The sequence below is a fragment of the Lathamus discolor genome, chromosome 2, assembly GCF_037157495.1.
Source record: "Lathamus discolor isolate bLatDis1 chromosome 2, bLatDis1.hap1, whole genome shotgun sequence".
Classification (NCBI taxonomy): domain Eukaryota; kingdom Metazoa; phylum Chordata; class Aves; order Psittaciformes; family Psittacidae; genus Lathamus; species Lathamus discolor.
In genome coordinates this window covers 7,895,987-7,913,684 of record NC_088885.1, presented here as the reverse complement: position 1 = coordinate 7,913,684, position 17,698 = coordinate 7,895,987, and the positions used below count along the sequence as shown (strand labels likewise).

Here is a 17,698-nt window from a genome sequence, read left to right as displayed (position 1 = left end):
GGTTTCCAGATCGTGGTGTAATGCTTTCACATTCCATTCTTCACGAAATCATGATTTCTACTGCCTAGAGGTGGAGAGGGTCTTCTTCAGGGATTTGCAACTCAAAGTGCATGAAGATCTTTAAACCAAAGAGCTCTCTTTTTAGGTGACTTATACCTAAATTTGATACAGTATGGTCCTATAATGGTGGAGGGGTGGAGGTGTGCAGTGCATTCCACAACACAAGTTGAGACACTCATTCCCTTGCCAGGCTGCAGCCTTAAAATGAGCTTCAGGGGTCATTTGTCTCCAGGTGAGCAGTTCAGCACTGGGACTCACTGGTGTGGGATTCGGTGGAGGCCAGAGGCATTAATGGTTTCCCAAAGATTGGACACATTCGTGGGAGACAGTTCTTTAAAAGGCAGGATGCAGCCTTCATCTTGGACAAGTTTAAAGCCAATGTTTATGGGAAGCTGGAAAGGTTGTGGGTGAGGATCATTCTACATACTCCATGCTGTTATACTGCTTGTGAATCACCTATTATCAGTCACCTTTTTCTTTGAAGAGAGAACAATGAACTAGATAAGCCATTGATCTATCTAATGCAGCTGTTAAATTTTTATGATCATTTGACATTGAGCATTGAACAGCAATACTTTTCAGGAGTGAATTTGTTGTACAGGAGCATCGTTCCAACAGAGGAAACGCGAAACAGTATTTCACATACACATACTTGTAACAAAGAAAAGCAGCAAAAGCCTTTAGCGTTTCTTGGGTCAACCCCATCATTGACTTTGAGACGTAATAGAGGCTGTTTGGATATAAATTGCTCAGCTTCAGATTGTGAATTATACAGTACTGGGGAAAAAAGCAGGAAAAAAAATTGCTACTTAGAAATGAAATTGATTCTTTTCCCCTGTGCTGTCCTACAGTACTTTTGCAGTTACAATAAATGGTGGGTTTCAGTACTACAGCCAGGTTGGTGTTGTCTGTACAAAAAGTAGGTCCTTCAGTCTGAGAAAAAATAGATTCCAAATGAAGATGTAATGCAAACAGAATGAAAATGTTGGCAGAAAAATGACCTACTAAGTTCTAGCATTGTCATCCTTGCTGGCATTCTACTTTCATTCGCTTGCTATTTCAGGCTTTTGATAACTGAATTAAAATTGCCATTACTTAGAAAGGTCATTGCTTGTTCCTAATGTGGCAGTGTGTGTATCTTCTGAAAAATGCCATCTCCCATTTACATTGCATTGAACTGTTATATATAAAGGTGTGATAGCCATAGCTTTCATAGAATCCCAGACTGGTTTGGGTTGGAAGGGACCTTAAAGCTCATCCAGTTCCAACCCCCTGCCATGGGCAGGGACATCTTCCACTATTTCTTTCACTTAATAACAAAAATTATGTGGGACTGATGAAGACGTTTTGGCTTTGTGTTACTGACTTTCCTAAAAGGGGGTTCTTAAACAGATGGAAGAGCCTTACCTTTTTAGTTAAACAAACAAACTTTAAGAATACAGACAGTTGATAAAAGGCATATATGGTATATGGAAACAAGTAATGCCAAATGAAAAATTACATTCCAGTTTCTTCAAATGGTTATTCTAGCTTTTCCTTATCTCCAAGTGAGAGAGTGAGATAAGCAAGTCAGGAGGGAGGCAAGAGAGGGAACTGCAGCCCACCCACTCTTTGATGAGGCTGCGGTTTTATTAAACTACTGGTGATAGAGAACACAAAGTATGAGGACGTTTGCAGGTAGTTATAGAAGGGTGCCCATTAACCTGCAAAGCAATGATCAGACTGAGTTTATATTCGTTTAACACAGTTTTAACAAAAGCACAACGTAACTAAGTGCATTGGAGCTTGGCCAAGACACATTACATTTGACTGGAGGCTGTCTTATTTGATTAGTTAGTTAGTTAGTTAGTTTCTGGCCTGAAAAGCATTTGCTGAGTTATGTTGCAGTCAGCTTCCGTAAGACAGAAAAGCACATTAGGCGAGCTGTATGAATGAAACTGCAGATTTCTTTTGCATAGTAATGCTGTTTCTATGTATGTGTTTTACATCCTTCTCTAAGGGTTATGAGAGATGCTGTGAAGATTATTTATTGTGAGCATAAATTAGAATGGGTTTATAAATCCAGCCGAAATACAGCATCCCAGTTAATTCTGGTGATGTTTTGGCTGTGATAACAACTGTTAGGTTTTCATAGCGATACCTATGATGATAAAATTACTCAGTTATTTTGCCAGTCACTGAGACTCATGGCTTAGAGGTTTGTTAAGATATTTCATCTATTATCATTTTTTTTCTCCCCTATCATCACTTTCCTGTCACTCTGTTTAGAACCTGCCTGCAGACAAAAAGTAGATGAAACATTTAATTCTTTGTTTTGGATGAGACGCCTGCTGCTGGCTCTCCTGCTGCCCTCAACCCGTGATCCCATTGCTTTTGCTTCATGTGAAAAGGGTAGAGGATGGGGAAGGAGCAAAAAGTGTTCTTGAAGCTGACTGTCCAATACTTGCGCAGTTTTGCTTTGAGAACCACTGATTTCTGCAGCCTGGGTTACAGCAGCATGTGCTGAGCGCTTTGCTCCTCAATTGAAAGGTTTCCATTAGCCCTCAGGAGGGTTTGCAGTTATGGTATATGGTACAGCCTGACTGAGCAATATTAGTGTGCTGTTGTGTCAGCTCAGGCTATCATTGAGGTGAATGGCCTTTCTTTTCAGCTCTCTCTGCATTTGGGATTCCTGCTTTAAACACCAGGCTGAGCTTTTTGCCTCTGGCACCCACAGAGTGATTGGTTGTACAGAAGAGAAATGAAATGCTACACAAATTTGTAGAATGACTGTATTACCTCTCACAGTTGGGTATAAAGGGTAACACATGGAGAGGTCTCTCTTCCCCCAAAGCCGAAAGCAGTTTTGGTTCCACTGACACAGAACTGACTGTTTGCTCCTATTGAGGTTCTGCCCCCAGCTGAGCACGTGATTGGGAACATTTAAAGTCTTCTGCCCAAGTCAAGACTTAACAGTTGCTGCCTGCATGCTGGGTACCATGCCTTGGCCACAAAGAAACTTGGTGTTCCTTCTCTTTTTCCCTGATTTTTGCGTTGTTCCATTACTCTTGGGAGAGCTTCCTCTTCTATCAATGGAAATGTGCCATATGACCTGTGCCTCTCTTAGTGAGTGGCCTTTCCAAAGTCATGAGAAATTTGTAGGGTGTTTAAAAAACTGATTTGATTTCATTTTCCTATTTAAAGGCAATGCCCATCCCTTTTCCATTTAGATCTCAAAACACCTCAAGTACGACAGATCCCAACTAGAGGGTAGGGGGAATTCTCTGTGTCCTACTAAGACAGAGAGGGAGAGTTTGCCATGAATATCTGAAGTGACTCACTCAAGATTATACAGTGAGTCAGAGGAAAATAAGAAGAAAATACTTACTTCCTTGAAAGAGAGATGTTCACTTTTACTGTTGGGTTTGACAATGCAATTAATAAGGACCTTGCAACATCAGTTAATTCCCTTTTTGTTAAAAGGCAGTGTGAGTTCCTGAATAACTGTTGCTGGCTACACGTGAAACTTTAAAATGGAACTTGTTGGTCTCAAACCCTCTTCATCTGTGGCAATGGGAAACCAGGCTGCTGTCAAATAACATCTCTATTTCATAGCATCCTTCACAGTGCCTTTTTTGACTGAGGAGCTGCAGTCCAGCACTAGTCTTCATTATTACTGCAATAATGGGACTCTGATAGGAGTGCATTTCACATCAGTGATTTACTGTCTCCATTACAGCATGACCCGAAAGCTGTAACTTTTCTGCCAGGGACTGGGGTTTGGAAGTGCTCCAGGGCCACAGCACAGCCTCCAGGCCAGCTCAGGTTCTCTAATCCTGTGTGGTTTTCACTTGGTTCGATCATTTCCAGCTTGTGCAGAAAGTGTCGGTAATGCCTCATACAGAAATGGCCTTTGTTTTGTCAGTGCTGATGAAGCTGCTGCTGCAACTGAAACATGCACTGAGCTGTTACAGGCTTCATAAATAATTTTTCTCTTGCTTGCACCATGGATAAAGCTATTTCTTTGGTGTCAGCAAATGTAAGCACCCTGTGTTTGCTGTGCAGCACTATCGGTTGGCGCTGCTGGGTTAATGTTAATACCTTTGGTTTCTGGCCCAGTGCTTTATACACATGAATAGCATCTTCTGCATGTTTCAGGGGGTGGCCAGTGAATTGACAGTCTGGACATAAAGTGTCTAAACAAAACTATTCAGTACAAGCTATAATGTCTTATAAGTAACATGAAGTTACAAAGAAAAAGTTAAAATAGCCACAGAAGGACTACATCACCTGATAGGGCCACACAATGGGCAACACCTGAAGGCTCTGGAAAGCAATCAGGTGGAGGCATGTCTGAAGGCATCTGACTTCGGGTCTGGGGTTCAGTATGTCTCTCAGGATGCAGCCAGGAGAGAGAGTGCCAGGATGGCTGGGGACCACCCCACAGCATCTCACCATATTCACTCTATCCCTGCAGGCCCCTAAGCCTATTAGCATGTTAGCATGAAGAGAAAGGGACATGTGGAGAGGCATCCAGATACCACCTGGCCTTTGCAGATCTGTGTGACTGGCACATGGGATTTGGATGCATGAAGAGCAGTTGGTGGTCATTCGCGCTTGGGTCCTGGGAAGCTCAGGTCCCCATTCTCAGGGACCATTTGCCCTTTTGTTGCCCCCAGCACCCCTGTAACAAGTTCTCCCTAAATGAGCATCTTGTTCCACTGGTGCAAGTGTCCAGAAAGCAGTGTGCACCAGCTTGTTTTTGAGTTACGGGAAAAATAAAGTTCCTGTTGTTTTATTATCTGTACCACTTACTTTAATAGGAATTACTGATCTTCAGACAGAGAAAATATAAACAGCCAGTAAGCAAACAGGGGCTTGATTTTTATACTGGAGGATGTTCCTCAGAAGACCTAGGTGATGTGTCAGACTTCATTTTCCCTTTGTCTGGTGTTATCCCCCTTTTGGCTATATAGTAGTTGCTCCTGACAGGGAATTTTTAGCCCTGTGGCTTTGGTCTAGCAGGTGTATGTCATCCCAGATAGGTTCTCCCTATGACTATGTACTGTATGTGATTCAAGCTAATTTATTTATTCTTTCAGGGTTTTTTTTTTATACCACACCAGTCTTCAGGTATTAGTATGTGCCAGGGTTTGCTCTTGCATTGAACTGCTCATCTAGGCAACAAACAAGAGAAAGTACTTTATAATCTCAGCGGACTGTGACTTCTTGAAATCAATAGCTTCCTTTCAGCAGTTTAAACTGCTTTCTATTATGTGGAGCCTGACACAGTAACAGAGAGATGCTTAAGATGCTGATGCGGCTGATATTTGAGCAGCAGGTAATGTAACAAGATACCTTTATAAGTACAAGGGACAAGAGAGCACATGGTGCTCTATTTTGAAGAGAAAATCTCTTGCTAAGGTTGACCCAAAAGCAATTAGTGGTTCATTTAACTGAATTGGTGAATTCACCTGTGCAGTCTATTAAAATATTATATAGAGATAATTTTGGCTCAGCTGAGTACAGGTAGCTGAAGGGTTATAGAGATGTATAATGGATTACCTTCTATCTACCCACTGGGTGGGGGCTTAATGTTAAGTGAAATAGCAGTGCATCCTGGTAGTTCAGCTAGAAATGCTGCCCTGTGTCAAAGCTGGACTTCTCTCACTAGTGATATAGCTATTTTCTTTCCAGAATCATTAAGCTGTTGTATTTTGGCATGTAAATGGGCACATATAAACAGGTCATTGTCCTAAAGGCAAGCAGCTGGATTTGTCACCATTTTCAAAGCAAAACTCAAATGATGTCTTGTGTAAATTGTGTAAGAAATAGTCTTCAGTAAATTGAACTGAAAGGGCTTTGGTTGTGCTGCTGAGACTTTCCTTTGTTTAAAAGGCATCTTCTGTCACAACTAAAACCACTCCAGTATGTCGTGCTTTTCTTCTCCCTGCCTTCTTTGTGCTATTTTGGGCAGAGATTTCCCACTACTGAAAAAGCAAGAAGGGTTAGATGTCTGTAACATATACCTAGAGCCCTGCTGTGGTAGAAAAGCACCCTTGCTATGCCGTATTTCTACTTCGAAGGGCATCACTGGAAATCTTCAAGGGAATTCATAACAGGATATTTACTACATACATTGTTGTGCATACCCACAAACTGGACTCAAGTTCTGTTACATTTCCTTCCTAATGGAACATAATTCACAACAAGTAATGCCTTGATGTATGTATATATATATATATGTATATATTGAACACTGTGCAAGGTTAAGAATGTATGGATCAGCTAGAATAGAAAAGATACTCAACAAAGGTATTCATTATGTTTAATAAAAACAAGGTTTTATAGGTTTGTAAAGATTTGCAGTGGGAGCATTTCCCTCTTCCTTCACAGCTGGCCCTCTCCTCTCCCTCTTTCCAAGGTCAGTGTGTTACACAGTCCAAGGCCACCTTTCCACATGGGGCATGACTATACTGGTACAGCACAGTACTGAGCTGTCTTGTATGGCTTTGTGCTGCAGTGCCTTGTGTATGTGTGAATCAGTCTAGGATCCTCACGTGGAGAACTTTACATAAACAGAAAGCCTTTCTGTTTCATCTGTTAAAAACCTGCTCAGGGCTGTGTGACCAGACACATCTTCTTTCTGCCAGATCTGGCTCGAGTCTTTTTCTAAGCAATGCTACAAGAATATATAAAAAACAAATGGTAGGATTTAGTGGAGCTGAACCTCGCCAGCAGTGCAATAACCTTTTGTGCTATTACACGTGCTGTGGCCCTTCAAGCTACTCTATAGATCTTTTACTGGTAAATAGGTATTAAAAGCAAAGAAGGGAGAGAATAGATAAAAACTATATTTGCAATGTATTTGCTTCTACAAGTAGCTCATCAGATGCATGCTAACTAGGTCAACTTTGGTAAAAACCTGAACCAAACTCTATTTGTTCATCTTGTACTAGAGTCTAGGCAGGAGCCACAACTCTGCATCTACAGGCAATGTAGTAAGGGCAAAAAGGCTTAAAAAACAGACAACCTAATTACACCAATTAGTATTGCTATGTGCTACTTAACACATTTGTTACTTACACACAGATCCAGACACGGTTTCGGTTTTTTTCCCTCTATGCAAATGATTTCGCTTGTTATAGAATAATGAATTTCAACTTGTTGGGTACTCACTAATGGTGCCTTGTGTCATAAACATGCTTGGAAATAGATGGGATTTACGTCTTTTCACTGAGGTGGAAAAGAGCTTCTTCAGTACTAGCACATCATTTTCAATAGAGAAATAGTATTGTTTTTATCACTATGTGGCATGTTTCTGTCACAGCCATGGGAAGTACGCCCTGAAATCAAAGCAAGTAATTGAGGATTAAAATCCTGTATCTTTCTACTGTTAAAGAAGTAACAAAGCATAAATAACAAGTAATTGATGTTCTGTGTATCTTCAGTGAATGGAAGCACACAAGACATGGGGCAACATCTGTGAGGTTCTTAGTATACTGTGTACTAGTTATATACGTTTTTAAGTGTTTAAGTAATGTGGGTGGGCAGTTGCACAGTTACCGTGTGAATGTTCCGTGTTAAGGATTTGTACACTGCAGTACAACTGTGCTAGAATGGGTTTGTCTGAATGGACTCTGGCTTGTAATCATGGCCTTCATCTCAAGTCAGCAGGTTATGTCAGCAGGGAACAAGTGGTTAAAACCAGCTGGAGTTGGAAAAGGTCTATAAGTGGTATTTTTGGAAGTCTTTCATTAGAGAAATGCTTGTGGGTAGGGTGCCAGCAGAAGATTGCTGCATCAGATCCGAAAGCAATAATACTAATGTTGCTATTAGGTAAAGATAATACTATATACGGTAATATTTTCATGACTTTGCACTAGCTGATGTGCTGAAAATCAGAACAATGCAAAGTAGCTGCATTGTACATTTCCCTTTTTTAAAAGATGCGATTGTCATCTTCTTTTGTTTTCCTTCCCTCTTTGTTATAGGGAGGAAATTGAATTTAAGTCATGACAACAAAGGCATATTTCATTATCTAATCATTATACTCTTCAGGGATGGGTTTTTAGCAGGCTCAAATACACAGGGAGGCAAAGTATAATGCCCTAACATCAGAGGGTATCAGTGTGCTGAGCCCCATGGGACACGCATGGAAAGAAACATTTTCACAGTTACAGAAGTCGATACATCTTGGTTTAGCACTGATCTGGTGCGAGCTGGTATGAATTTGCATGAGGTGACTTGCACAGCCATCACGTGTGGAATGTTTTAAACAGAAATGCAGGTCTTCAGCAAGGTGCTTTGTTAGGGACTTTTGGGTGGGTTTTTCTCTTTAATTCTTTCAGCATCTGTATCCATCATTTATTATTCATGGAGTTAGAGAAGAATGGTGCTGAAGCTGCTAAGGTAGCACAATCATATTGATGGGGTTTTGTTCCTGTCATTCAGCATTGTGAGTGGGAGGCTATTAGCATGGTTGCATGACATTCCACAGAATATATAAAAATGTGAATAAAAGGTAATCTCTGAACTGTCACTGGCAGTGGTTACAGTGTTCAAAGAGAAATGTGGTCTTCTGATTGTTCCTTAGATTGTAAAGGTTACTCAAAGTTGCAAAATATGCCATGGATATTTTATCGAAGTAAGAGACAGTGAATATTGTGGTCAGATAGGACCCATGTCTGAGTGATATGGTCTACAAGTAGCATTCAAATTCATGAACTCTGGATGTGGTACAGCTTTCCTACTGACTATGGAAAGTGTGCATACACGAGAGGTTTTTTACCTACTATCATAGCATCATAGAATGGTTTGGGTTGGAAAGAACCTTAAGATTCCAAGATCCCCTGTGATGGGCGGGGATGCCTCACACTAGACCATGACTCCCAGGGCTCTGTCCGTGAAAGAGATGCTAACTGTCTGGTCAAGCTACTTTTTTAAAGGAGAGCAGGATGTAAGGCCCACTTGACTAGTACAGTTATTTTAATACATTTAAGCTAGTCTCTAGCTGAGTCCTGAGCAAGTTTATGCTTTGTCAGAGGTGACAGCTGCTGCTCACTGCCACCTTGTGAAGTGTGGCTGTAATATTGATATAGGCTCACTAAGCGCTAGCAGGGAAAGCATGTTCTCAAACAAGAAGGAAAAGGGAGAATGGGAGGAATAGAAAATCCATGTTTGTACAGTGGATCCCACAAGGATCTGATGCAAGTAACTTTCAGATTATGAATCTTCCTTGTGTGTCCTTATGTGTGTGTATGTCCTTTAGGTTTGGTAGGGACTTAAATGGTGTGTATTTATTGTTCTTATGATTCTCACGGTTACAGAGATAGAACAGGTACAGCTTAGTCTGTTGTGAAAACAGAGAAATTGGTTTAATCATGTCAAGATTTGTCCAGTTCCCACCAGTTTTCCCCCAGTTCATGTTTAACCTGTAACATCCCCCCAAAAAGGCATACTTGAAATTCCCAGCTTGGTTTGTAGCCTTGAAACTCCTCATGCGTACCGCTGATGCTCTGTACTCTTAGCAATAGCACTCACATACATATCACGGTAGTTTTTAGGGATCCTAGGCAGCAGCTCAGACCTCATAGAACCGATCCTGGTTTGGTTAGAACTGAACACCTCCAAAAGGTTAGTAATGCATTTCCTAATAGTTCTGATTTAAGGTTTTGGGGTTTTTATTGTAGCAAACCTCAAACCCAGATGTGCTTTGGTTCTCAGCACATCCCCAAACTCTTAAAATAAAACTTTTCTCCCACTTTCTCCTCACAGCTCTCAGCAGAACCCTCTCTGTCCCACCTCCTCCTTTCCTTTTATGACACAAACTTGTGATTTACAGCCAACTTCTTCTCCAGAAATGCCATTTTTCAAACCCTTACCATTGTTCCTGACATAACAGGTCGCCTTTCAACAACCTGGGGCTGCTCCCTGTCCCTGGCATAACCATCTTGCTTTGCTCAGCTCAGTACGACTTCTCCCACTGACTTTAAGGACCAGACCTAACTCCTGTCCCTAGTGACCCAGGGAAAGGCAGTTTGAAGTGTCTTGGTGCCCCCAGAGCAATAGCTCATGGTACGGCACAAACATGATGCTGCCGTGTGTCCTTTTCATTTGCTCCGTGCTTTCATACAAGAAAGGAAGATAGATTATATAGATATTATATAGATATTATATTAGACACTGCAGGGAGCCTTTGAAGTGTTAATACCCCTCAACACAGCCAGCTGACAGCACCAGATTTGTCTCGGTTGTGACTCAGGCTGTCACAGCAGGTCCTGCGAGGAGGTTCTTGGGAGTAAGGGCATGTGCTGTGTTTTACGGCCACCTCCTTGGGATCATTTTAACTGGTGGGTTAGAAGGGAGAGAGCTACTTGGAGGGCAGCTTGGAAGAACAATGGTGGAGCCCCATGGTCTGCTGATGGCTGTTGGCTGAAAGCTTGCCTTTCAGCACAGCATGGGGTATAAAATGAGGCAGGTTCTCAGCTGACGCAGGCCTAGTTGCGGAGGTGCAGGAGCAGGCATGCTGCTCCTCAGCCTGCAGCAGGGCTGGATGGGCACCTGCCACCTCTCAGCACTGCTGTGGAAGGAAGGAATCTGGAGAGGGGTGGTTTCCACCTTGGGCTGAAGGGACGTGTGGTCCCCTGGTGAAGGGACATTTGTTCTCCTGGCAAGGAGACAGGAGAGGGATGGGAGTGAACAGGAGTGGTCCTGGCCCACTGAGGGTGGGCTACAGGGTAACGAAGGTGAAGGAAGGGGCATCTCTTACAGCAGCAGCTTCAGCTGGGAGGAGAAACCCTGGCAATGACTGACTCTGCCTCCTCCTTCACCTCCTCTTATTGGGGAAATGATTTTTTTCCCCAGCCTTTTGTTCTCTGATGACTCCTTCATGCCAGCCTTTCATTTTAATGATAGCATAGCAGCGAAACCGAGTCACATCAAGGCCTGAAGGTTTCCAGCTTTAATCTGTAATGGAATGTAAAGAAACCTGGCAGGGTTTGACACATTCCCAGTCTCCTGAGAGAGGAATTTTGGAACTGAGCTCTGGGAATCAAGTGTTCAGACCAGCCGTGCTTCCCAGAGCAATGAATTGTTTTGATTAATTTTATGTTTTTTTTCTCCTTAATTTCCGATAGAAATTGGGAAGATTGACCAAGATATATATAAATACAACACCCCAGGATTCACTGGCTGCCTATCGAGAGTACAGTTCAACCAGATTGCTCCGCTCAAAGCAGCTCTGAGACCTACCAACGTCTCCTCTCACGTCCACATCGAAGGAGAACTGGTGGAATCCAACTGCGGAGCATCTCCACTCACCATCCCACCAATGTCGGCCGCTACCGACCCGTGGCACTTAGACTCAGGTAAGCTGGGGTTCATGCCACATTACTTCAGTGGAGCAGTTCAGAGAAGAAACACATCTTGCCTTCCTCTGTAAGAAAAACAGAACTGAGTGGATGTGACTGATAAATGACTATAGGAAATGTAGGAAGTGCAAAGCTGGAATGACAGGGATTTGCCATCACTCCTGAATGCAGTTACAGGATATTTTCTTTGCCTTATTTTTAATATTCTGCTTTATTTTTCTTTTCCATAAGTCTGACGCTGTTTGAATGTTGAGTTTTGACCTAGCTGCTGTGATAGCACTTTCTCTGTAGTTTTGGGTATGTAGTCAGCAAAAGGTTGCAAGTACAGCTAAATAAGGTACAGTAGCATTTCTTATGCTGCATTCCTAATAAGTGAGTATATTGTGGTCAGCTTCATACTAAAAAAGTAAATCTAATTTTAGGCATAAATGTATTTATATTTATGCCTTTATAGTGCTGATTTGTTTTCTGAAATGTCTGCTTTCCTTAGGCTATGTGTAATGGGAAATCCCATTAGTCATAATGGCATTCACCTCATGCTGAAAATGCTGCCAAGCCAAAACAATTTGCAGATCCCAGCAATCTCAGCCTGCTTTGTGACTGACAGTCTTTGAAAATATATGTTGTGTCTAATTGTAGAGGTTTGGGGTGTTTTCTCTTTCTTCTTGAGTGCCAGGTGAATACTTCAAAAGCAAAAAATCTGTTCCCTTTAGATTTACAGGGTCAGGTGTATACTGATGTCTCTCTTGTGTTTTGTCCTTGTTCTGATTTGTAGTCTTTGTTTGTAGAACAAGACTTGTAGAACCTTCCTGGCAAAGTTGATGTATTTACAGGGGTATAAAATTAAAATGCTAGTGGAAGAACTGGGTCCATAATGATTCTGATACTGATTAGACTTTGCCTAAAGTGGATTCATCCATTGGCCAGTTTCTATATGAGAGGGGAGAGGTGGATACGTCTTTCTCAGAAGTACGTGCCATGGTCATACCTTTTGATTTTGGATATTATTTTTTCTTGCAGTGTCAAGGAACTCCTTGCAGTATTTTCTGTTAGCTCTTCAGTAGAGAAATAGGGCAGATGTTTGTAAGGAGACATAGGTATTCCAGGACTGGGTCCCAGACATGGAAACAAGCAGTGTTATGCTCTACAGCTTGTCATTCCCTCCCTGCTGCCGTGCCATCATAAGATTTCAGTACATCTCTTCCTGTTTATAGTACGCAATCTGGTACTTGAATTTTGTCATCACAATTAGTAGTCTCTTTCGTCTCTGAAATTATTAGGCCAGTTTGTACCTGAAGGTTACATTCTGTGCTCCTCTTCCTGTAAAAGCACATTTCCTGAAGCCTCACTTGCTTGTGTCTTTAAAAAGTAGGCCATAAACTTCTTAAGGATGTGCTGCTGCTATGAATCTTGTGCAGCTAATGGGTTTTGATTGTTAATTTTGGTTGGTTTCTTTTTCCTACAATTAATTTGACTGCAGGCTAGTTATAGACTATGGTGGGATTTACTCAAGATACTTGAACTGTTCCTAATAGCTCCGGGTGTTGAAACAAGAAGATCCTGTTTGTCCTTGCCAAGTCCTACTATGCTTGTCCTTGTGTTAGCTCAGTGTTGTCTTGAAAACTTGCTCAGTTGATTCAACTTTGTTGACCTGACAGATTACAAGTTTACACGTTTCCTTCTGGATTAATTGTAGTACTCGGTCATGGAGCCAGCATGGAGGACATCAGAACATGCAGCATGCAGTTAGGCTGGCTCAAGCTGTCTGTTAACTTCCAACCTGAAAAAAAACCTCACTGTGTAACCTTGCGCACAGATGATCTTGGTGACTGGTAAAGGGAAGTGTTTGGGTTTAGTGTCACTTTGCGTTAGCAAATTGGCTGTTTTCACTGTTTTCATCTTTTTTTTTTTTTTTTTTTGATGTTTCCCAAATTCCCAAAGAAGACTTTCTGACACACACTATGTTGAAAGAGAAAATGGGAAAATCAGAGGTGTAAGTAACGGTTCCCACTGGCTCCAGAGCTGGAATCGTCTCAGTACTCTCAGTGTGAATTTACTCCTTCAGTAAACCAGCTGAAGGGGTGAAGACAAAAAGCTTTATTGAAATGCATAGAAACCCTTGTAGAGGTGCTAAAGCAAAAACCACACACACCTGGCCACAAAGAACAGCAGTTACTATGTACTGGATTTCTCATTCCAAACATGTTTTAATCTGGAGTTCTTAATGTTCTGTCACTAATTTTAAATTGAGGATGGCTGGCTTGAAGTGAAAAAATCAGGAAAAACTTTGTTGCAAGCATCATATGGTTTACATCTCATTCCGTGACGTGCTCAGCACTCATGCTCATTCATGTTTTAAGTGTATATTTGTAGCTTTTTCTCAAATACTGTGGAACTGAATGTTGAAGATTAACAAATGTTGTAGGAGGGGGTCAAATATAAGTGTCTAAACAGGACAAATACACCAAACAGCAGATGTAATGATCCTTGCACCTCTAAACTGTAGCGCTGGGTCAGACCTCACGAGTAATTACCAGATGTTAAGCAGGTCCTGCCTGACAGGTAACCTACATGAAACGTCTGCCTTAAACACTTCTATGTAGTTGCTGTGTGAACTATGTAGTGGCTGCAGAACATTTTGGATGCCCTAGCTAAAGGGAAAATGATAAAGACACACATCAATCACTTGCGGTTGACCCTTAGAGACAACTCAGGGATTTATCAACAAGAAACCTTGTGGATTTGCTCCCTGGACAAATGGGCCAGACAGCTTCTCGATTCCTTGTCTTGCACTTTCTGTTAGCCTTGAGTACACATGTGTTTCACATTTACAAATTTGCACACAAAGAGTTGTGATCAATGTCTCAGTGTCCAGCTGGAGACCAGTAACGACTGGTGTCCCTCAGGGATTGGTGTTGGCACCGTTCTTGTTTAACATCTTCATCACTGACATGGACAGTGGGATTGAGTGCGCCCTCAGCAAGTTTGCCGATGACACCAAGCTGTGTGGTCCGGTTGATACGCTGGAGGGAAGGGATGCCATCCAGAGGGACCTTGACACGCTTGTGAGGTGGGCTGATGCCAACCTTATGAAGATCAACCATGACAAGTGCAAGGTCCTGCACTGGGTCGGAGCAATCCCAGGCACAGCTACAGGTTGGGCAGAGAAGAGATTCAGAGCGGCCCTGTGGAGAAGGACTTGGGGGTGCTGGTCCTTGAGAAAATGAATATGAGCCGGCTTCAGTGTGCACTCACAGCCCAGAAAGCCAACCGTATCCTGGGCTGCATCAAAAGCAGCATGACCAGCAGGTAGAAGGAGGTGATCCTGCCCCTCTACTCTGCTCTTGTGAGACCTCACCTGCAGTATTGTGTGCAGTTCTGGTGTCCTCAACATAGAAAGGACGTGGAACTGTTGCAACAAGTCCAGAGGAGGGCCACGAGGATGATCAGGGGACTGGAGCACCTCCTGTATGAAGACAGGCTGAGGAAGCTGGGGCTGTTCAGCCTGAAGAAGAGAAGGCTGCATGGAGACCTCATAGCAGCCTTCCAGTACCTGAAGGGGGCCTGTAGGGATGCTGGGGAGGGACTCTTCATTAGGGACTGTAGTGACAGGACAAGGGGTAACGGGTTAAAACTTAAACAGGGGAAGTTTAGACTGGATATAAGGAGGAAATTCTTTCCTGTTAGGGTGGTGAGGCACTGGAATGGGTTGCCCAGGGAGGTTGTGAGTGCTCCATCCCTGGCAATGTTCAAGGCCAGGTTGGATGAAGCCTTGTGTGGGATGGTTTAGTGTGAGGTGTCCCTGCCCATGGCAGGGGGGTTGGAACTAGATGATCTTGAGCTCCTTTCCAACCCTAACTATTCTATGATTCTATTCTACAATTTTAGTTCTTTTTAAATGTCTTTGTCATTGGAAAAATGTCACTTCCCTCCCTCACCACCCCTGGCTGGCATATTGCCATGCTACCGGGCCATTATCTTAAGCCATGATCTTGTTCAGCTTGTGAGTATTCTTATAATACAGAGTCTTTTCCTGTTGCTATGGTAATCCTTTCTTGATGGTGATAAAGCACAGATTCAACAAGTCATTCTTTTCTAGAATATGACTCTGGTGATTTAAAACAAAAGTCAAGAATCAAACCCAAGCAGATCATCAATATAGTTCTCTTCCTGTGTTTTCCTCCTGTCTGTACTATCTCAGTTCATGTCAGACAATCAAATTTGTCTTGGTTAAAGCAAAAGGAATGTAGAAAGGACATAAAAAAGAGCCTGATCAATGACCATAGTATTTAAAAATTCCATGTCCTACCTTTATATGTTGTCTAAACCCAGCAAATCACCTGTCTGGCATACATTTCACAACAGAAGTTATAATCGCATGCCTTTAGCTATATTAGCGTGCATTTTCATATATATTACTGTAGCACATGTACAAGCCAAAAAGCTAATCAAGATTTTTTTAATCTCTCTCAGTTGAAATGAGCTCAGATGCATGTCACTGGTAATTGACACCTTGCTCATTGTAGAAAAGCAAACAATAGCCCAAACAGGTGATTATGTTTGCAGTAAATAAACCCCCACACCTAAATTGCCTTGTACCTAAAATCAGAAGATGCGTATTATCGGGGTGGGGTTGTTTGGTTTTATTACTGATAAATAGTCACTTCCAAACTTTTTGTTACTCACATAAAAAGAATAAAAGAAACCTACTCCATTGTATGTACCTCTCCATCGGAAGTAAAATGTGCTCCACCTTGCCAAACTACCTGATTCTGAATTCAGTAAAAGCAGGAAGGGGCAGGGGTAAATACAACAGTGGAGAAACCATTCTTTTGCACTTTTAAGCTGCCGTGGCACTATGTAGGTGCAAGATGCGTTTATTCAGAGTATGAACAGAGTGGCATCTAGAGTATTTAACGCAGGATTTAGTTAAACCCATATTAGCTTCAGCGTATTAAGAATTAAATGGAGCAGGATTAAATGCTACATCTGCAATGTTCTTCCAAGTGGTGTGACTTTTATCTGACTGTATGTATTTAAACCCCAAAAACTCTTTATTTTTGTAGAAGGTGAAAGGCCTTGTCTTTTAAGAATCAACAGCTTCCTTTGAAAGCTATATTGAGCATGTCTGGCAAAAATATTGTATGAAGACACGCACTACTGTCAAGATTAAAATGGCTGCCTGCAGGATTAGCTTCCTTTTTGTTACCAATTCATCCTTCTTCCTTTAACAAGTGATGGCAGGAGAGGAAAGCAGGTGAGCTGAATACTCCCTATATGATCCATGCTTATCTAATTGGCCAACTAATTGTCTTTCTCAAGCTAAAGATAGCACTTGATTTCTGGACCAAGACAAAGTGTCACCCATGTGTTAGTGGTGACAGTGCTGAAGGTCACCTTCCAGATTCAGACGCGACTGTTGGATTGCCATCCTACCCTCTGACCACTGATGCTGACATCCCAGAGGGCAGAGAGTGGCAGCATCTGAGGAGAAGCTGTGTCAGACGTGCACTGGTACGGACGTGGCTGCAGAGACAGATGGAAATAGCTCTTGACCTTGTCAAGGGCTTGTTACAAACAGCACAGTGGGAAGGAAGGATCAAAGGCATTACTTGCTGGAGGGCAGGGATTCAGCCCTCAAAGTGGTCTTAGATTACACACAGAGGAACAGAACAATCTTCTCCGGACACTCAAAGAGACCTGTATGCATCAGTGAATCCAACAGCAGAAGGGTTAAAGTCAATGGTAACGGGTGATGCAGCACTTATTGTCTCCTCTAAGGGACTGCAGGGGAGCAGGGTCACTTCTCCAGGCTTGCCACCAGGGGCAAGTGCATCTGGGCAGGAGAGACGAAGGAGGTGCATTGCTTTTGTCCGTGGTGCAGCATTACACATCCAAATATGATCTCCTAGCTGTTGGCAAAATTAGAACCGGATGTGAAGGTAGTTGCTAGAATAAAATGATGCTTCTCCTTGTTCAGGATTAGCAGGAAGGATTAATTATCTCTCCTACAATCAGGAAATGATGCCAGATTATCTTTGAAGTTATTGATCACTCAGTGTAGTGGGGAGTTTTTTTAATTAACGTAATTAACAATGGGAGGCTCTTTGTCTGTCAGTAAGCTAGTTTAATAGCTATACTCCCTATACAAGAGACAGGAGATGAACTTGCAGCCTCCCCTGCAGGCCAGCAGATTCTTCCGCTGCCAGATTTTGCTGTATTTCTGTGATGTATTTCCTCTGCTGAGAGTCACCAGCATTCATCCCGTATCCTTCCAGTATAAATAC

At 42.3% G+C, this 17,698-nt stretch overlaps 1 protein-coding gene across 1 annotated transcript in view; it reads left to right on the top strand.

The window, feature by feature from the left end:
- The window catches only part of CNTNAP2 (contactin associated protein 2), a 1,034,819-nt gene that overhangs the window by 1,006,233 nt on the left and 10,888 nt on the right, over nt 1-17,698 (top strand). Inside the window, exon 22 of the mRNA XM_065665653.1 lies at nt 11,178-11,408. Coding sequence (XP_065521725.1) covers nt 11,178-11,408 — 231 coding nt within the window. The remainder of the gene's footprint in view (nt 1-11,177; nt 11,409-17,698) is intronic.